The sequence below is a fragment of the Canis lupus genome, chromosome 5, assembly GCF_048164855.1.
Source record: "Canis lupus baileyi chromosome 5, mCanLup2.hap1, whole genome shotgun sequence".
NCBI classification, from domain to species: Eukaryota; Metazoa; Chordata; class Mammalia; order Carnivora; family Canidae; genus Canis; species Canis lupus.
In genome coordinates, this window is record NC_132842.1 from 36,662,458 (window position 1) to 36,678,870 (window position 16,413).

Here is a 16,413-nt window from a genome sequence, read left to right on the forward strand (position 1 = left end):
GGTGCTCATCACATATGCCCTCCTTTGTGCTCATCACCCAGTTATCCCATCCCCCAACCACCTCCCCTTCTGCAACCCTTTGTTTGTTTCCCAGAATCAGGAGTCTCTCATGGTTCATTTTCCTCTCGAATTTTTAATTTAGTTTAATTTAACTTTTAAGTTTCTCCCTTTTCACTTATAGTCCCTTTCTTTACATTCCACATATGAGTGAAACCATATGATAATTGTCTTTCTCTGATTGACTTATTTCACTCAGCCTAATACCCTTCAGTTCCATCCACATCAATGTAAATGGTAGGTATTCATCCTTTCTGATGGCTGAGTAATATTCCATTGCATATATGTATATATACATCACATCTTTATTCATTTATCTGTCAAAGGACATCTTGGCCTCTTCCACAGTTTGTCTATTGTGGACCTTGCTGCTACGAACATGTAGTGTTGTTTCACTACATCTGTATCTTTGGGGTAAATATCCAGTAGTGCCATTGTTGGGTCATAGGGTAGCTCAATTTTTAACTTCTTGAGGAACCTCTACACTGTTTTCCAGAGTGGCTGCACCAGCTGGCATTCCCACCAATGGTGCAAGAGGGTTCCCCTTTCTCCATGTCCTCACCAACATCTGTTGTTTCCTGTCTTGTTAGACATTTAACATTGGTATAAAATGGTATCTCATTGTGGTTTTGACTTGTATTTTCCTGATGACAAGTGATGTGGAGCATTTTTTATGTGCTTGTTGGCCATGGGTAGGTCTTCTTTGGAGAAATGTCTGTTCATGTCTTCTGCCCATTTCTGGACTGGACTGTTTGTTTTTTGGGTGTTGAGTCTGATGAATTTTTTATAGATATTGAATGCTAGCCCTTTATCTGATATGTCATTTGCAAATATCTTCTCCCATTCTGAAGGTTGCCTTTTAGTTTTGTTGACTGTTTCCTTTGCTGCTGATAAAAAGCAGGACCTTTTTATCTTGATGAAAACCCAATAGTTTGTTATTGCTTTCATTTCCCTTGCCTTTATAGACATGTCTAGCAAGAAGTTGCTGTGGCCAAGTTCAAAAAAGTTGTTGCCTATGTTCTCCTCTAGGATTTTGATGGATTCCTGTCTCACATTTAGATCTTTTATCTATTTTTTATTTATCTTTGTGTATGGTGTAAGAGAATGTTTCAGTTTCATTCTTCTACATGTGGCTCTCCAATTTTCCCAACACCATTTATTGAAGAAACTGTCCTTTTTCCAAATTGGATATTCTTTCCTGTTTTGTCAAAAGATTAGATGACCATAGACTTGAAAGTCCATTTCTGGATACCAGTTGTTTTCATATTATTCGCAGTTAAAAAATTCAGTCTTGTATTGTTGTATGCTGGTTTCATTGAAATTATGTAACTAAAAGTTTTATTGATTTTATTGCATGTAATGGGTACAGATTTATCTACAACAAACAGAACTCCCAGGTTTATGCTTACACAGTTTACTAGGCAAATAAAGTTATTTATATTACTCACCCAAGTCTTCAAACTTGCTGAAGACAAACATATAAGCTTATAATATCTTCAACATATACTAGTTGGCAGTCTTCCTTAAGTTTTGCGGGTTCATCTAGAAAGGAAAATGTTAAGTCTATTAAAGTGAACTGAAGGGGATCCCTGGGTGGCGCAGCGGTTTGGCGCCTGCCTTTGGCCCAGGGCGTGATCCTGGAGACCCGGGATCGAATCCCACGTCGAGCTCCCAGCATGGAGCCTGCTTCTCCCTCTGCCTGTGTCTCTGCCTCTCTCTCTCTCTCTGTGTGACTATCATAAATCAATACAAATTTATAAAAAGAAAAAAGTGAACTGAAAATTATCATTTCACTCATCTTGCATTTTAAATTTCCTGTCTTTAAATTCTTTATTCCTGGTGTTTGTGAAATTTTCTTTCCATGTGCTATAATCACATCTGATGATTCTACAAAAGGCCATTTACCCTTAAGTCATTCTTCTAGCTATTTGTATAGTGGCAGAGTCACTTCTTTCAGAATTTGATGAACATTTGTATGTGGCTATTCTCCCCTTAAAATTAGAGGCTAAAATTCCTTTATTCTATAGTAGGCAGCCAAATTAAAATGCAAAGTGCTTTAGACTTAAAAGATTAAGCCATCACATCATTTATGAAACTGTAAACATAATAAATGTGAATGTTAGATAAGGCACACATTATTATCCATCTCCAAATGAAGTTCCTAGAATGACTGGAGACCATCTAGATTTAATAAATAAAGATACTGGAATGTCTTAAGCACATGTTAAAAATTTTGCAAATTATTACTTTTACAGTACATAAGCGGTTGATGCACCTTTTTAGATAATTCCAAATTATGTGGGCTATTTTCTGCAGATTTTGTGTTTAATTTCAGGATTACATTCAATGGTGTAAAATTATATTTTTTAAAAATATTTTATTTATTTATTCATGAGAGAGGAAGAGAGAGGTAAAGACACAGGCAGAGGGAGAAGCAAGCTCCATGCAGGAAGCCTGCCGTGGGACCCAATCCCGGGGCACCAAGGATCAGGCTCTGGGCTGAAGGTGGCACTAAACCACTGAGCCACCCAGGCTGCCCTAAAATTATAATTTCAACCATTTTCTAGTTCAATTGTTTAAGTATTGAGCTAATTTTAGATGCTCCTATCTGTTTAAGTAATTTAATTATGTCTAACAGCGTGTGGGGACTACATAGCACATTACTTCTTCAATAAAGTTCCTTAGTAATCATTGTACATTGATTTTCTTGAAAACAGATGATAGAAAATGAAGAAGCATGTTAGTGATATCAGACAATTTAAGTAGTCCAATAACATCAAAATTCAAATGGTTTTTTGATTACTTAAAAGCCAGTTTTATAGTTGATTCAAGTTATCTTATTTTTTAAAATATTTTATTTATTTATTTATTTATTTATTAAAAAGATTTTATTTATTTATTCATGAGAGACACAGAGAGAGTGAGAGGCAGAGATACAGGCAGAGGGAGAAGCAGGCTCCATGCAGGGAGCCTGACGTGGGACTCAATCCTGGGCCTCCAGGATCAGGCCCTGAGCTGAAGGAGGCGCCAAATCGCTTAGCCACCCAGGCTGCCCTGATTCAAGTTATCTTATACTTGTAGAACCATCGTTGGTTATTATGTAATGATTCTATAAAGATTTCTTATCACAGTTCCCCTTGTTATTTTATGCAAAAGGAATGGTGACAAATCGTTGATTTAAAGATTTTGACTTGAATTTTATTTTATTTTTTTAAAGATTATTTATTTATTTATTCATAGAGACACACACAGAGAGAGAGTGGCAGAGACACAGGCAGAGGGAGAAGCAGGCTCCATGTAGGGAGCCAGACGTGGGACTTGATCCTGGGTCTCCAGGATCACACCTCAGGCTGCAGGCGGCGCTAAACCGCTGCGCCATGGGGGCTGCCCTCATTGTGAAGTTTATATTCTTTTGATTTTAGTCAGTGACACTGGGCTTCAAAATATCTCACAGAACTATTTTGTATTAGGGCTTCACAGCCACTTTAGAATATTGTGAAATTTAGAGGCTTTGATTCAACATGTTACATGAAAATGCTTTCCTCCTGCAGGATCTGTAGCCAAGCCTCATTTGAACATGTTATAGGAATGAGAGCAATTTTAAGAAAAGTCATCACAGTTAAGCATCAAGGAACCAAAAACAATGACATGTTCCATATATATGACGTATTTTTATATCCAACAGAAGTATGAATAAAATAATTTGTATGAGTGAAATACTCAGTTAATAGAAATACTTTAGTTGGGTTTTTTGTTTTTCTTTTTTACTGTGTGGGAGTTCTTGAGTTTCTCCTAAAGTTCTACAAAAGTGCTCATGAAGGATAAAAGTGGCAACAAGTGTGAATTGTAAGCAAAATAAGGTCGAGGGTGATGCATATTATTCATTTTATTCTCCATGATAGCCAAAGAGTAGCTTCTGACACCCTGTATTTCAATGATTGTTTTATGATAGACTGAAGCAGAATATTTTAAAAACTGCAGCATGATGGAAATGATTGTGCTTTGTTACTAATATTATATACATTAAATAAAAAGGCATTTACAAACAATCTATGAAAATATCCAAAAGTCAAAAAATTTTAAGTGTTCCACAAAGTGGCTAAACCAAAAAGAACCTCAGGATCTTTCTTGTACTTACATAATCAGTCACATGATGTCGCTGTACACTCAGAAGGTGAAAAGGAAAAATTTTGTCTCCGCGCCCAGATTCCACCCATTGACAGAATAGGATTGACTCCATACTCATAAAGGTTCGCAGGTGAGCGATCCCTTAAAACCAACAGTCCCACCTCAGAGGTCTTGTTAACTGCAATGGTGTTTTCCTGGAGAGGAGGCCCAGGAGCCCCGCGACTGCTGGTCTCGCTTCTGCTCCTCGCAGTTTGGGAACCCGGGAGCGGCCAAGTCCACTACTCGGTCCCGGAGGAAGCTAAACACGGCACCCTTGTGGGCCGCATTGCGCAAGACCTCGGGCTGGAGCTGACCGAGCTGGTGCCCCGCCAATTCCGGGTGGCGTCCAAAGGCCGCCGACACCTTTTAGAGGTAAATCTGCAGAATGGCATTTTGTTTGTGAATTCTCGGATCGACCGCGAGGAGCTGTGCGGGCGGAGCGCGGAGTGCAGCATCCACCTGGAGGTGATCGTGGACAGGCCGCTGCAGGTTTTCCATGTGGAGGTGGAGGTGAAGGACATTAACGACAACCCGCCGGTGTTCAGAGAAGGAGAACAAAAGGTATTGATTTCTGAATCTGCACCTCTGGATTCTCATTTTCCTCTAGAGGGCGCTTTCGATGCGGATATTGGCGTAAACTCTCTTCTGACCTATACGTTAGGTCTAAATGAATATTTTACTCTTAAAATAATAACGAAAAATGATAAAAGTATATTGCCTGAACTAGTTCTACGGAAGTCATTGGATAGAGAGGAAACTCCAGAACTTAATATATTGCTGACCTCCCAGGATGGCGGTAAACCCGAGCTAACAGGATCCGTTCAAATTAAAATAAACATTCTGGATGTGAATGACAACGCTCCGGAGTTTGGTAAGCCTGGCTATAAAGTAGCGCTGTTTGAAAATGTCCCAAATGGCACGAGAGTGATTCAGCTAAACGCTTCTGATCTAGACGAAGGGGTGAATAGAGAAATTTCCTATGGAATCAGACTGATTTTGCCAGTGAGTGAGAAATGTACCTTTACAATAAATCCAGAAACAGGTGAAATCAGAATGTACGGGAAATTGGATTTTGAAGAGAATAATGAGTACGAAATTCAGGTTAACGCCGTTGATAAAGGGATTCCTTCCATGGCAGGTCACTGTACAGTCCTAGTGGAAATTCTGGACCTGAATGACAATACCCCTGAAGTTATGATCACTTCTCTGGCACTCCCCGTGCGAGAGGATGCTCAGGTGGGCACCGTCATCGCCTTGATCAGCGTGTCCGACCGTGACTCTGGCGCCAACGGGCAGGTGACCTGCTCACTCACACCCCAAGTCCCCTTCAAGCTGGTGTCCACCTTCAAGAATTACTATTCGCTGGTGCTGGACAGCGCCCTGGACAGAGAGAGCGTGGCGAACTACGCTCTGGTAGTGACCGCACGCGACGGAGGCTCGCCTTCGCTGTCGGCCACGGCCAGCGTGTCCGTGGAGGTGGCCGACGTGAACGACAACGCGCCGGCATTCGCGCAGCCCGAGTACACGGTGTTCGTGAAGGAGAACAACCCGCCCGGCTGCCACATCTTCACGGTGTCGGCGCGGGACGCGGACGCGCAGGAGAACGCGCTGGTGTCCTACTCGCTGGTGGAGCGGCGCGTGGGCGAGCGCGCGCTGTCGAGCTACGTGTCGGTGCACGCGGAGAGCGGCAAGGTGTACGCGCTGCAGCCGCTGGACCACGAGGAGCTGGAGCTGCTGCAGTTCCAAGTGAGCGCGCGCGACGCGGGCGTGCCTCCCCTGGGCAGCAACGTGACGCTGCAGGTGTTCGTGCTGGACGAGAACGACAACGCGCCCGCGCTGCTGCCGCTGCCCCTGCCCCTGCCCCTGCCCGGGGCGCGCGGCGGGGGCGGCGCGCTGAGCGAGCCGGTGTCGCGGGCGGTGGGCGCGGGCCACGTGGTGGCCAAGGTGCGCGCGGTGGACGCGGACTCGGGCTACAACGCGTGGCTGTCGTACGAGCTGCAGCCGGCGGCGGGGGGCGCGCGCAGCCCGTTCCGCGTGGCGCTGTACACGGGCGAGATCAGCACGACGCGCGCCCTGGACGAGGCGGACGCGCCGCGCCAGCGCCTGCTGGTGCTGGTGAAGGACCACGGCGAGCCGGCGCTGACGGCCACGGCCACTGTGCTGCTGTCGCTGGTGGAGAGCGGCCAGGCGCCCAGGCCGTCGTCGCGGGTGTTGGCGGGCGGCGCGGGCGCGGGCGCGGGCGCGGGCGCGGCGCTGGTGGACGTCAACGTGTACCTGATCGTCGCCATCTGCGCGGTGTCCAGCCTGTTGGTGCTCACGCTGCTGCTGTCCACGGCGCTGCGGTGCTCGGCGCCGCCCAGCGAGGGCGCGTGCGGGCCGGGGAAGCCCACGCTGGTGTGCTCCAGCGCGGTGGGGAGCTGGTCGTACTCGCAGCAGAGGCGGCAGAGGGTGTGCTCTGGGGAGGGCCCGCCCAAGGCCGACCTCATGGCCTTCAGCCCCAGCCTTCCACAGTCAGAAGTTTGTTTAAATACTTCCAGTGAAGTAAGTCATTCATATCATTTAAATATTTGTTTCCTTTCATAGCTTTTTATTAGGGTATAAATACATCCTTTCTTTTTTCTTCGTGTTATCTTTTAAACCAGAGAACATCTTCTGTGGTATGATCATTCTTATTTTGAACTTTTTGTGTATATCATGTTCATTGAAACTTTCCTTTGAAAGTTCACTTGAACTTTCATGTATTAGTTAGTGATATGTGTAGATGAAATGGTGGTTATGGATCACCACATTTTAAACTGTCTTTTCTATCATTTCTCCTAAATGAATTATTAGCCTTGAAAAATATTAGTACATAAGAGTAAAACCTGCATAGGTGTTTGATAACTCTTAAGTTTGAACTTAATATCATGATCAGAGTACAAATAGTTTTCATACATCATGAACTGAATTCCTTTACTGTTCCTTATATACATAAGCTTGTAAAATATCCTCCTGGTCACCACTTTAATTTCAGCACAATGTCCTTCAGATATTATAATAATAAAAATTATGTTATTAATTCTAAGGAATAATTTTGTTATTGTTCACACGGAGTGCCTTTTTCTTTTAAGTGAGATTGGTTACTTACTATCCTTATTTACATAAAATCAATCTCCTGTTATTTTCTAGGACCTGTGCTAAGATCTTTAATTGCATCATCTCATCTAAACACCAAGTTAGCCATGGGGCACCTAGCTGGTTTAGCGAGTGGACTATGCTACTCTTGATCGCAGGGTTGTGAGTAGAAGCCCCGTGTTGGATGTAGAGATTACTTAAAAATAAACCTTATAAAAAACCAGCCTTGGCGTGCCTAGGTGGCTCAGTCAGTTAAGCAGTTAAGGGTCTGCCTTTGGTTCAAGTCCTTATCTAAGGGTCTTAGGATTGAGCCCTGCTCAGTGTCTTCCTCCCCTCCCCCTCCCCCTGCTCATGCTGTCTCTCTCTAGCTCAATCTCTTTCTCTCAAATGAATTAAAATTTTTTTTAAAGGAATGAAGATGAAGATGAAAGATATGGGGGCACCTAGGTGGCTCAGGCGGTAAAGCATATGACTCCATCTCAGTTCAGGTCTTGATCTTATGGTCATGAGTTCCAAAGTGGAGCCTACTTAAAAAAAAAAAAAAAAACAACTTCCCTTAGTAGGGAAAGAAAAATGTTGGTATTAGAAGAGCTATCAAGTTCATATTTGATTACTTATCTCTCTGGGTAAATTTTCTGAGAATAAAATGGTGGAAATGAGGTTGGGGATTTGAGAAGAGAGAGAAGAAAATATAGAAGAATCTCTATATGCAGGAGGAAAGAGTTAATTAGGAATTCATTTGAAAACCCAAATCAAGGTGAATGTGTGAGTAAACTTGTAGAGAATATAGTGATCATGGCGAAGTGACATCCTTAAATGGAGAAGCTCAGTGAGAGAGAGAAAAGGAACAGTTATATTGTGTGTTGGAAGCTAAAGAAAATGTTTGAGGAGTAATATAAGTGGGTGAGTGCTTTGAGGATGTTTGACATAATTTACATAGTTGACTATGTAGTCTAGGTTAGATGGAGAGAAAAGGGAAATAAGGTAGAGCTTGATAGACAAGAACAACCAGAAGGAATCAAGAGGCTGTTCTCAGGTAAGAGTAAAGTTATGTTAATGAAAGTAATGTAACAGGACTGGAAGATGGCGTTAAGAGAATATCAAATACTCTACTCAAATTTTCAGAGATGAGCAAAGATGCAGAAACAAACTCAACTATTGTGTCTTGCAGAATTGTGCACAGAACAGGCAAGGTAATTATTGGAGCTATACTGTGTCTTTTATAGCACTATTTTATCTGGAAATTTGTGGCTTGGTAAAGATAGTTGTAACAATAGGTAAAAGTAATATTCCCTTCTTTTCTTTCTTGCTAAAGATGTGTTAACATCTCTGTTTATCTGTTGATGTTTGGAAAAATCAGAGTCAATTTAAATAATAGTAAGGTTTTCCCCAGGGATAGGGAGGAGAAGAGGGAAGTTTAAATTATTGGTATTAATTTAAATTCCATCAGATACATAGGATGTTAGTTCTTGGCATCTTTTATGCAAAGAAAAATGTAAAGCATTGTAATATCTTAGTGGTCTAAATTATCATGTTTGTGCACAAACATGCTCACATGCAAACTCATACATTGACAGGACACTCCCTTTAAATACAAATATTTTATCTACATTTCAGTCATATTTTGGGGATATTACACATCTAGTATATCATGTATTAATATTTTCCACAATCATCTGTTTTATTCTTATAATTGATTATGTTTTCATTTGGAGTTACAGGCTGTTGTGTGAATAGTTCTAAATAAATATTGCAGGAAAAAAGATATTCCCAACCGAAAACCACCAGAGGTAGGCAGACTGGTTTCCAAAAGTGAATGTAGAATATTCCTCTTTTAAAATTCTGCATGGGGGTGCCTGGCTGGCTCAGTTGGTAGAGCATGTGACTTTGATATTGATGTCAGGGTTGTGAGTTCGAGCCACATTGGGTATAGAGATTACTTAAAAATAAAATATTTTAAAAAATTTCTGCATGAGAGTTTTACACTTGCAAAAATATATTTGTGGAAAATGGAATTCAGCCAATTTTCAACTAGCATCCTATACAGACCAGAATACAGTGATTTACTGAGGTATGATCATTCTTAGTTATTTTGAACTTTTTGTGTTTTTCATGTTCATTGAAACTTCCCCTTTGAAAGTTCACTTGAAATTTCATGTGTTAATTAGTGATATGTATAGATGAAATGGTGGTTATGGTTATGTCTTTCTGGAAAGAAAGACATTTAATCTTCAATTACGTATTTGCAGTGAAAAACATCACAAAATCTAAGGAAAAAATCCCCTACATCAATGGAAAATGTGAAGACCAAATCTTTTTTACAGTTACACATTCATGCACATGGTGTCGCTCTTCACTGAGAACATTTCCCAGAAGAAGGTGCTCTGTTCCTTCCTGCAGAAAATTGGGCAGATAGTGGAGAACCTCTAGTGACTCTTCCCGCAATAGAAGGCGGTGAGGGTCAGTTTGCGGTAAGGTATTACATATACTTCAGATGTATTTGAATCCTTTCGAGTGTACTATGCTGTTTTCCTGGCGAGGAGACCCAGGAGCCCTGAGTTCGTTGCTCTGGCTTCTGCTCCTCGCAGTCCAGGAGCCCGCGAGCGGCCAGGTCCGCTACTCGGTCCCGGAGGAGGCCAAACACGGCACCTTCGTGGGCCGCATCGCCCAGGACCTGGGGCTGGAGCTGGCGGAGCTGGTGCCGCGCCTTTTCCGACTGGCGTCCAAAGGCCACGGGGACCTTCTGGAGGTAAATCTGCAGAATGGCATTTTGTTTGTGAATTCTCGGATCGACCGCGAGGAGCTGTGCGGACGGAGCGCGGAGTGCAGCATCCACCTGGAGGTGATCGTGGACAGGCCGCTGCAGGTTTTCCATGTGGAAGTGGAAGTTAAAGATATTAACGACAACCCGCCTGTGTTTCCTGAAAGTAAAAAAAGGATTATCATTGCAGAATCTAGACCCCCAGAAACTCGGTTTCCACTAGATGGCGCATCCGATGCAGATATTGGAATAAACTCGGCCTTGACCTACCGAATCAATCCCAACGAGTATTTCGCTTTGGACACACAAAACAATCGTGAACAAACGTCATCGTTGTCACTTGTGTTGAAAAAATCATTGGACAGAGAGCAAATTCAGGAGCATAGTTTATTATTGACAGCCAGTGATGGGGGTAAACCGGAGCTGACTGGCACAGTTCAGCTGCTGATAACAATTCTGGATGTGAATGACAATGCCCCAGAATTTGACCAATTTATTTATAAAGTGACAGTGTTAGAGGACGCATTTAATGGAACATTAGTGATCAAGCTAAATGCCACGGATCTGGATGACGGTACGAATGGAGACATAATCTACTCATTTAGAAGGCCTGTATCGCCTGCGGTATTATATGCGTTTATGATAAATCCCAACAGTGGAGAAATTAGAACAAAAGGTAAACTAGATTTCGAAGAAAAGAAGTTGTATGAAATATCGGTGGAGGCAACAGACAAGAGTAATATTCCAATGGCAGGTCACTGTACCATTTTGGTGGAAATACTAGATATAAATGACAATACCCCAGAAATTACCATCACTTCTCTGGGACTCCCCGTACGAGAGGATGCTCAGGTGGGCACCGTCATCGCCTTGATCAGCGTGTCCGACCGTGACTCTGGCGCCAACGGGCAGGTGACCTGCTCACTCACACCCCAAGTCCCCTTCAAGCTGGTGTCCACCTTCAAGAATTACTATTCGCTGGTGCTGGACAGCGCCCTGGACAGAGAGAGCGTGGCGAACTACGCTCTGGTAGTGACCGCACGCGACGGAGGCTCGCCTTCGCTGTCGGCCACGGCCAGCGTGTCCGTGGAGGTGGCCGACGTGAACGACAACGCGCCGGCATTCGCGCAGCCCGAGTACACGGTGTTCGTGAAGGAGAACAACCCGCCCGGCTGCCACATCTTCACGGTGTCGGCGCGGGACGCGGACGCGCAGGAGAACGCGCTGGTGTCCTACTCGCTGGTGGAGCGGCGCGTGGGCGAGCGCGCGCTGTCGAGCTACGTGTCGGTGCACGCGGAGAGCGGCAAGGTGTACGCGCTGCAGCCGCTGGACCACGAGGAGCTGGAGCTGCTGCAGTTCCAAGTGAGCGCGCGCGACGCGGGCGTGCCTCCCCTGGGCAGCAACGTGACGCTGCAGGTGTTCGTGCTGGACGAGAACGACAACGCGCCCGCGCTGCTGCCGCTGCCCCTGCCCCTGCCCCTGCCCGGGGCGCGCGGCGGGGGCGGCGCGCTGAGCGAGCCGGTGTCGCGGGCGGTGGGCGCGGGCCACGTGGTGGCCAAGGTGCGCGCGGTGGACGCGGACTCGGGCTACAACGCGTGGCTGTCGTACGAGCTGCAGCCGGCGGCGGGGGGCGCGCGCAGCCCGTTCCGCGTGGCGCTGTACACGGGCGAGATCAGCACGACGCGCGCCCTGGACGAGGCGGACGCGCCGCGCCAGCGCCTGCTGGTGCTGGTGAAGGACCACGGCGAGCCGGCGCTGACGGCCACGGCCACTGTGCTGCTGTCGCTGGTGGAGAGCGGCCAGGCGCCCAGGCCGTCGTCGCGAGTGTTGGCGGGCGGCGCGGGCGCGGGCGCGGGCGCGGGCGCGGCGCTGGTGGACGTCAACGTGTACCTGATCGTCGCCATCTGCGCGGTGTCCAGCCTGTTGGTGCTCACGCTGCTGCTGTCCACGGCGCTGCGGTGCTCGGCGCCGCCCAGCGAGGGCGCGTGCGGGCCGGGGAAGCCCACGCTGGTGTGCTCCAGCGCGGTGGGGAGCTGGTCGTACTCGCAGCAGAGGCGGCAGAGGGTGTGCTCTGGGGAGGGCCCGCCCAAGGCCGACCTCATGGCCTTCAGCCCCAGCCTGCCTCCCTGCGTGAGTTCTAAGGGGGAAACAGGTGAAAGAGAAGACAACTCAGAACAGTTGAAAGAGGTGAGTTCGTATCAAAGTCTGCTTTACTCTTTTTAGCTCATTCACAGTTTTATCGTTTAAGATTCTTCGTTCTCAGTGTAGCTTTATTCTTTAATATTGTGCGTCGTCATGGTATTTAATGAGTGTTACTGACTCTTGGATTGAATTATTGTTCAGATGCTTGCGTCTGGGTGGCTCAGTCAGTTAAGCATTCAGCTCTTGATTTCGGCTCAGGTACTGATCTCAGGAACGGGAAATCTAGTCTCCAGCGGGTCTCACTCTGGTCGTTGAGTCTGCTTCAAGATTCTCTCTCTCTGCCACTCCCCGCGCGTGTTCTGTCTCTTTAAACAAACAAATAATTGTTCTGATTGAAATCGTTAAGTTAAAAAAGCATAATAAATTGCCTATGATGGTAATTCGTGGGGTTTTTATTCATATTACAAACAGTTTGTAAGTATTTTCTATGTGAGCATTTACAAGAAACCACACTTTATGAATACTTAAGCATTTAGAAAATGTTTGTTTTTTTAAAAAGTTTGCTTTAGTGAGGCTAATGAGAATTTTTACACTTTAAATGTCTATTAAAAAATTTATACGTATGCTCATAGACATTTTTTAGGGAATCATAACCTTTTACAAAAATGCCATTTAAAAGTTCATTTTCATTTCTTTAACGAAAACCTTTTTTATTTGGTCCCTCCTCATTTTCTTCTAGTCACATCACCATTCATGTCAGGTATCTGATACTAACAAGCTCGTGATTTTCTCTCTCTCTTTTAAAAATTTTCTCTCTTTTAAAATTTTTTTATTGGAGTTCAATTTGCCAACATATAGCATAACACCCAGTGCTCATCCCGTCAAGAAAATTCTTATTTATTTTCAGTCACTTAATTGCTCCACACGTGCATACATCTGGTGGTTTTTTTGTTATTGTTTATTTTAGAAAGTTTATTAGGATAGATAATGTATTTTACACTTTTCAAACACCAATGTCTTTGGAAATCCCCACAAATCTGATACTTTTAATTTTTTAAAAATTTATTTATGATAGTCACACACACACACACACACAGAAGCAGAGACATAGGCAGAGGGAGAAGCAGGCTCCATGTACTGGGAGCCCGACGTGGGATTCGATCCCGGGTCTCCAGGATCACGCCCTGGGCCAAAGGCAGGCGCTAAACCCAGGGATCCCAGATCTGATACTTCTAATAGCTGTATAATACCCCATAATGCAGGGTGAATCCTTTATATATTTAGTTACTCACCTGTTGATTAGCAATTTGTTTCAAGTCTTCTTTTGCCCTGATAAGCCCTGCTATACTATCATTTACATATTTCTAAAATATTGGTGCTTTTATTTCTGTGAAATTCACTTTCAGATGTGGAATAGATATATCAAAGGTCATTAATAATTTTTATTAAATTTAATTTTTATTTATTTATTTTAAAAGATTTTATTTATTTATTCATGAGAGACAGAGAGAGAGTCAGAGACACAGGCAGAGGGAGAAGCAGGCTCCATGAGGGGAGGGGAGCCGGACATGAGACTGGATCCCAGATCTCCAGGATCACACCCTGGGCCAAAGGCGCTCAGCCACTGATCTACCCGGGCTGCCCTAATTTTAATTTTAAAATGCATTGTTAGAGTACTTTCTGAGAATTTTGTAGTTCTTTTTTTTTAAAAATATTTTTTTAAATTTTTATTTATTTGTGATAGTCACAGAGAGAGAGAGAGAATGAGGCAGAGACACAGGCAGAGGGAGAAGCAGGCTCCATGCACCGGGAGCCTGACGTGGGATTCGATCCCGGGTCTCCAGGATCGCGCCCTGGGCCAAAGGCAGGCGCCAAACTGCTGCGCCACCCAGAGATCCCGAATTTTGTAGTTCTTTTAAATTCCACCAACAATCAGTAATGATCTTATATTCTGCCAGAGTGATATCTCATTGTTAGTTTAATTTTAATTCCATATACCACACTGAATAGGTGAGCCACTGAGCACATTATTACTTGTATTTGGTTTCCTTTGATTTGTCAATTAAATTCTTTGCCCATTTTTATTTGAAAAAAATTTGTTTTTCAGTTTACAAAGTTATCTGTAAAATTAGATATTAACTTTAATCTTCTACTTATATCACAAATATTTTTCCTCTTATGCAATTTATATTGATTACAATACATTTTTCCATATAAAAGTATTTTTATATTTTATATTAGATATGTCTATTTTTCTTTTATGGATTTTAGAAAAAGTCTCCATAATTAGTTAGGAGGATCTTAATTTTTATATGGAACATCCATTAATTAAATTAATTTAATAGGTATTTATTTCTAATATAAGTATATTTGAAAATTCAAGTATAACTGACATATAAAATTATATTCATTTCAGATATACAATGATTTGATATTTGTATGTATTGGGAAATGATCACCACAATAAGTCTAGTTAACAGCCATCACCATATATTGTTACAAACTTTTTTCTCTTGTAATAAGAACTTTTAGCTCTACTCTTTTAGCAACCTTCAAATATGTAATTTAGTATTATTAACTGTAGTAACTGTTCTGTATATTACTTATTTATTTTATAACCAGAAGTTTGTACCTTTTGTCCCCCTTCACCCATTTTGCCTATTCCCATCCACTGCAAATGACAAGCACCAATCTGATCTCTGTATCATTTAGTTTTTAAGGTTTTTTTTTAGGTTCCACATAAGTGAGATCATTTTTCTTTTTTAAGATTTATTTATTTGAGAGAGAGAGCAAGAAGGAGGGAAGGGCAGATAGAGTCTTAAGCAGACTCTGCTCTGAGTATGGAGCCCCACCTGGCATGGTCTCACAACACTGAGTGGAAACCAAGAGTCCAACACTTAACTGACTGTGCCACCTCCATGCCCCAACATCATTTTTCTTAATGTAGTTATCTATTGCTATAAATTTCCCTCTTAGCCCTGCTTTTTATGCATCCCTTAAGTTTTGGTACATTGTGTTTCCATTTTCACTGGTTTCAAAGTATTATTTCCCTTTGATTTAATCATTAACCCACTGTTTTTCAGGAATGTTATTTAATTTCCACATATTTGTGAATTTTCTAGTTTTCTTCCATTTATCAACTTCTAGTTTTGTATGATCGTAGCCAGAAAAGCTACTCTGTATGATTTAAGTCATTTAATGTTTGCTGAGACTTATGTTGTGACATAGCACATGATCTATCCTGGACAATGTTACTTGTGTGCTTGAGAAGAATGTGTATTCTACTGAGGTTGGCAGGTATATATCTGTCAGTTCCGCTTGGTTTAAAGTAGAGTTAAACTTCAATATTTTCTTATTTATTATCTGTCTGGATCATCCATCCATAGATGAAAGTGGGGTATTGAAGTCCTCTGCTGTTACTGTAATGTCTATTACTCCCTTCAGATATGTTAGTATTTGATTTATATATTTATGCGCTCTCATGTTGGGTAGATGTATAATAATTGTTATATCCTCTTGATGAATTGACTCCATTATTTTTACTTAAAGTCAGTTTTTTCTGATATAAATATAGCTACTTCGCTCTCTCTTTTCATTTGCCTGGACTGTCTTTTATCTTCTCTTCACTTTAAACCTATGTATATCCTTGAAACTGAAGTGAATATCTTGGAGGCAGCATATACCTGGGTCTTGTTTTTAATCCATTCAGCTGCTTCGTGCCTCTGATTGGAGAATTTAATCTATTTTCATTTAAAATAATTATTGATAGGTAAAGACTTAACTATGTCCAAACTATTAATTGTTTTCTTGCTGTTTTACGGTAATTTTGTTCCTTTTTTCCCCTCCTCTTGCTGTCTTCCTTTGTGAATTGATGATTTTCCATAGTAGAATAATTTCATTTCCTTTTCTTTATCTTGTGTGTATCTACTCTAGCTTTTTGTTTTATGGTTATCTGTGATTTACTTGAAGCCTCTTATAGATAAAATTCTATTTTAAGCTGACAACTTTGCTTTGATCACATGCAAAACTATTCTTTTACTTCTTCCCATTTTATGTTTCTGTTGTCACAGTTTATGTATTTTTTTAAATTTTTATTTATTTATTCATGAGAGACACAGGGAGAGAGGCAGAGACATAGACAGAAGGAGAAGCAGACTCCTTGCAGGGAGCCT

The 16,413-nt window shown here is 42.7% G+C and overlaps 1 protein-coding gene across 12 annotated transcripts in view; it reads left to right on the forward strand.

Moving 5' to 3' along the window:
• Positions 1-16,413, forward strand: part of LOC140633522 (protocadherin alpha-C2) — a 187,882-nt gene that overhangs the window by 72,542 nt on the left and 98,927 nt on the right. The window contains exon 1 of one of the 12 annotated variants that reach the window (XM_072826188.1): positions 4,240-6,765. The exons of 10 other annotated variants lie outside the window; for them this stretch is intronic. In XM_072826188.1, coding sequence (XP_072682289.1) covers positions 4,369-6,765 — 2,397 coding nt within the window. In that variant the 5' untranslated portion in view covers positions 4,240-4,368. Of the gene's footprint in view, positions 1-4,239; positions 6,766-9,716; positions 12,287-16,413 lie in introns of those variants that run through there. One more of the 12 variants, XM_072826179.1, reaches the window with a different exon arrangement.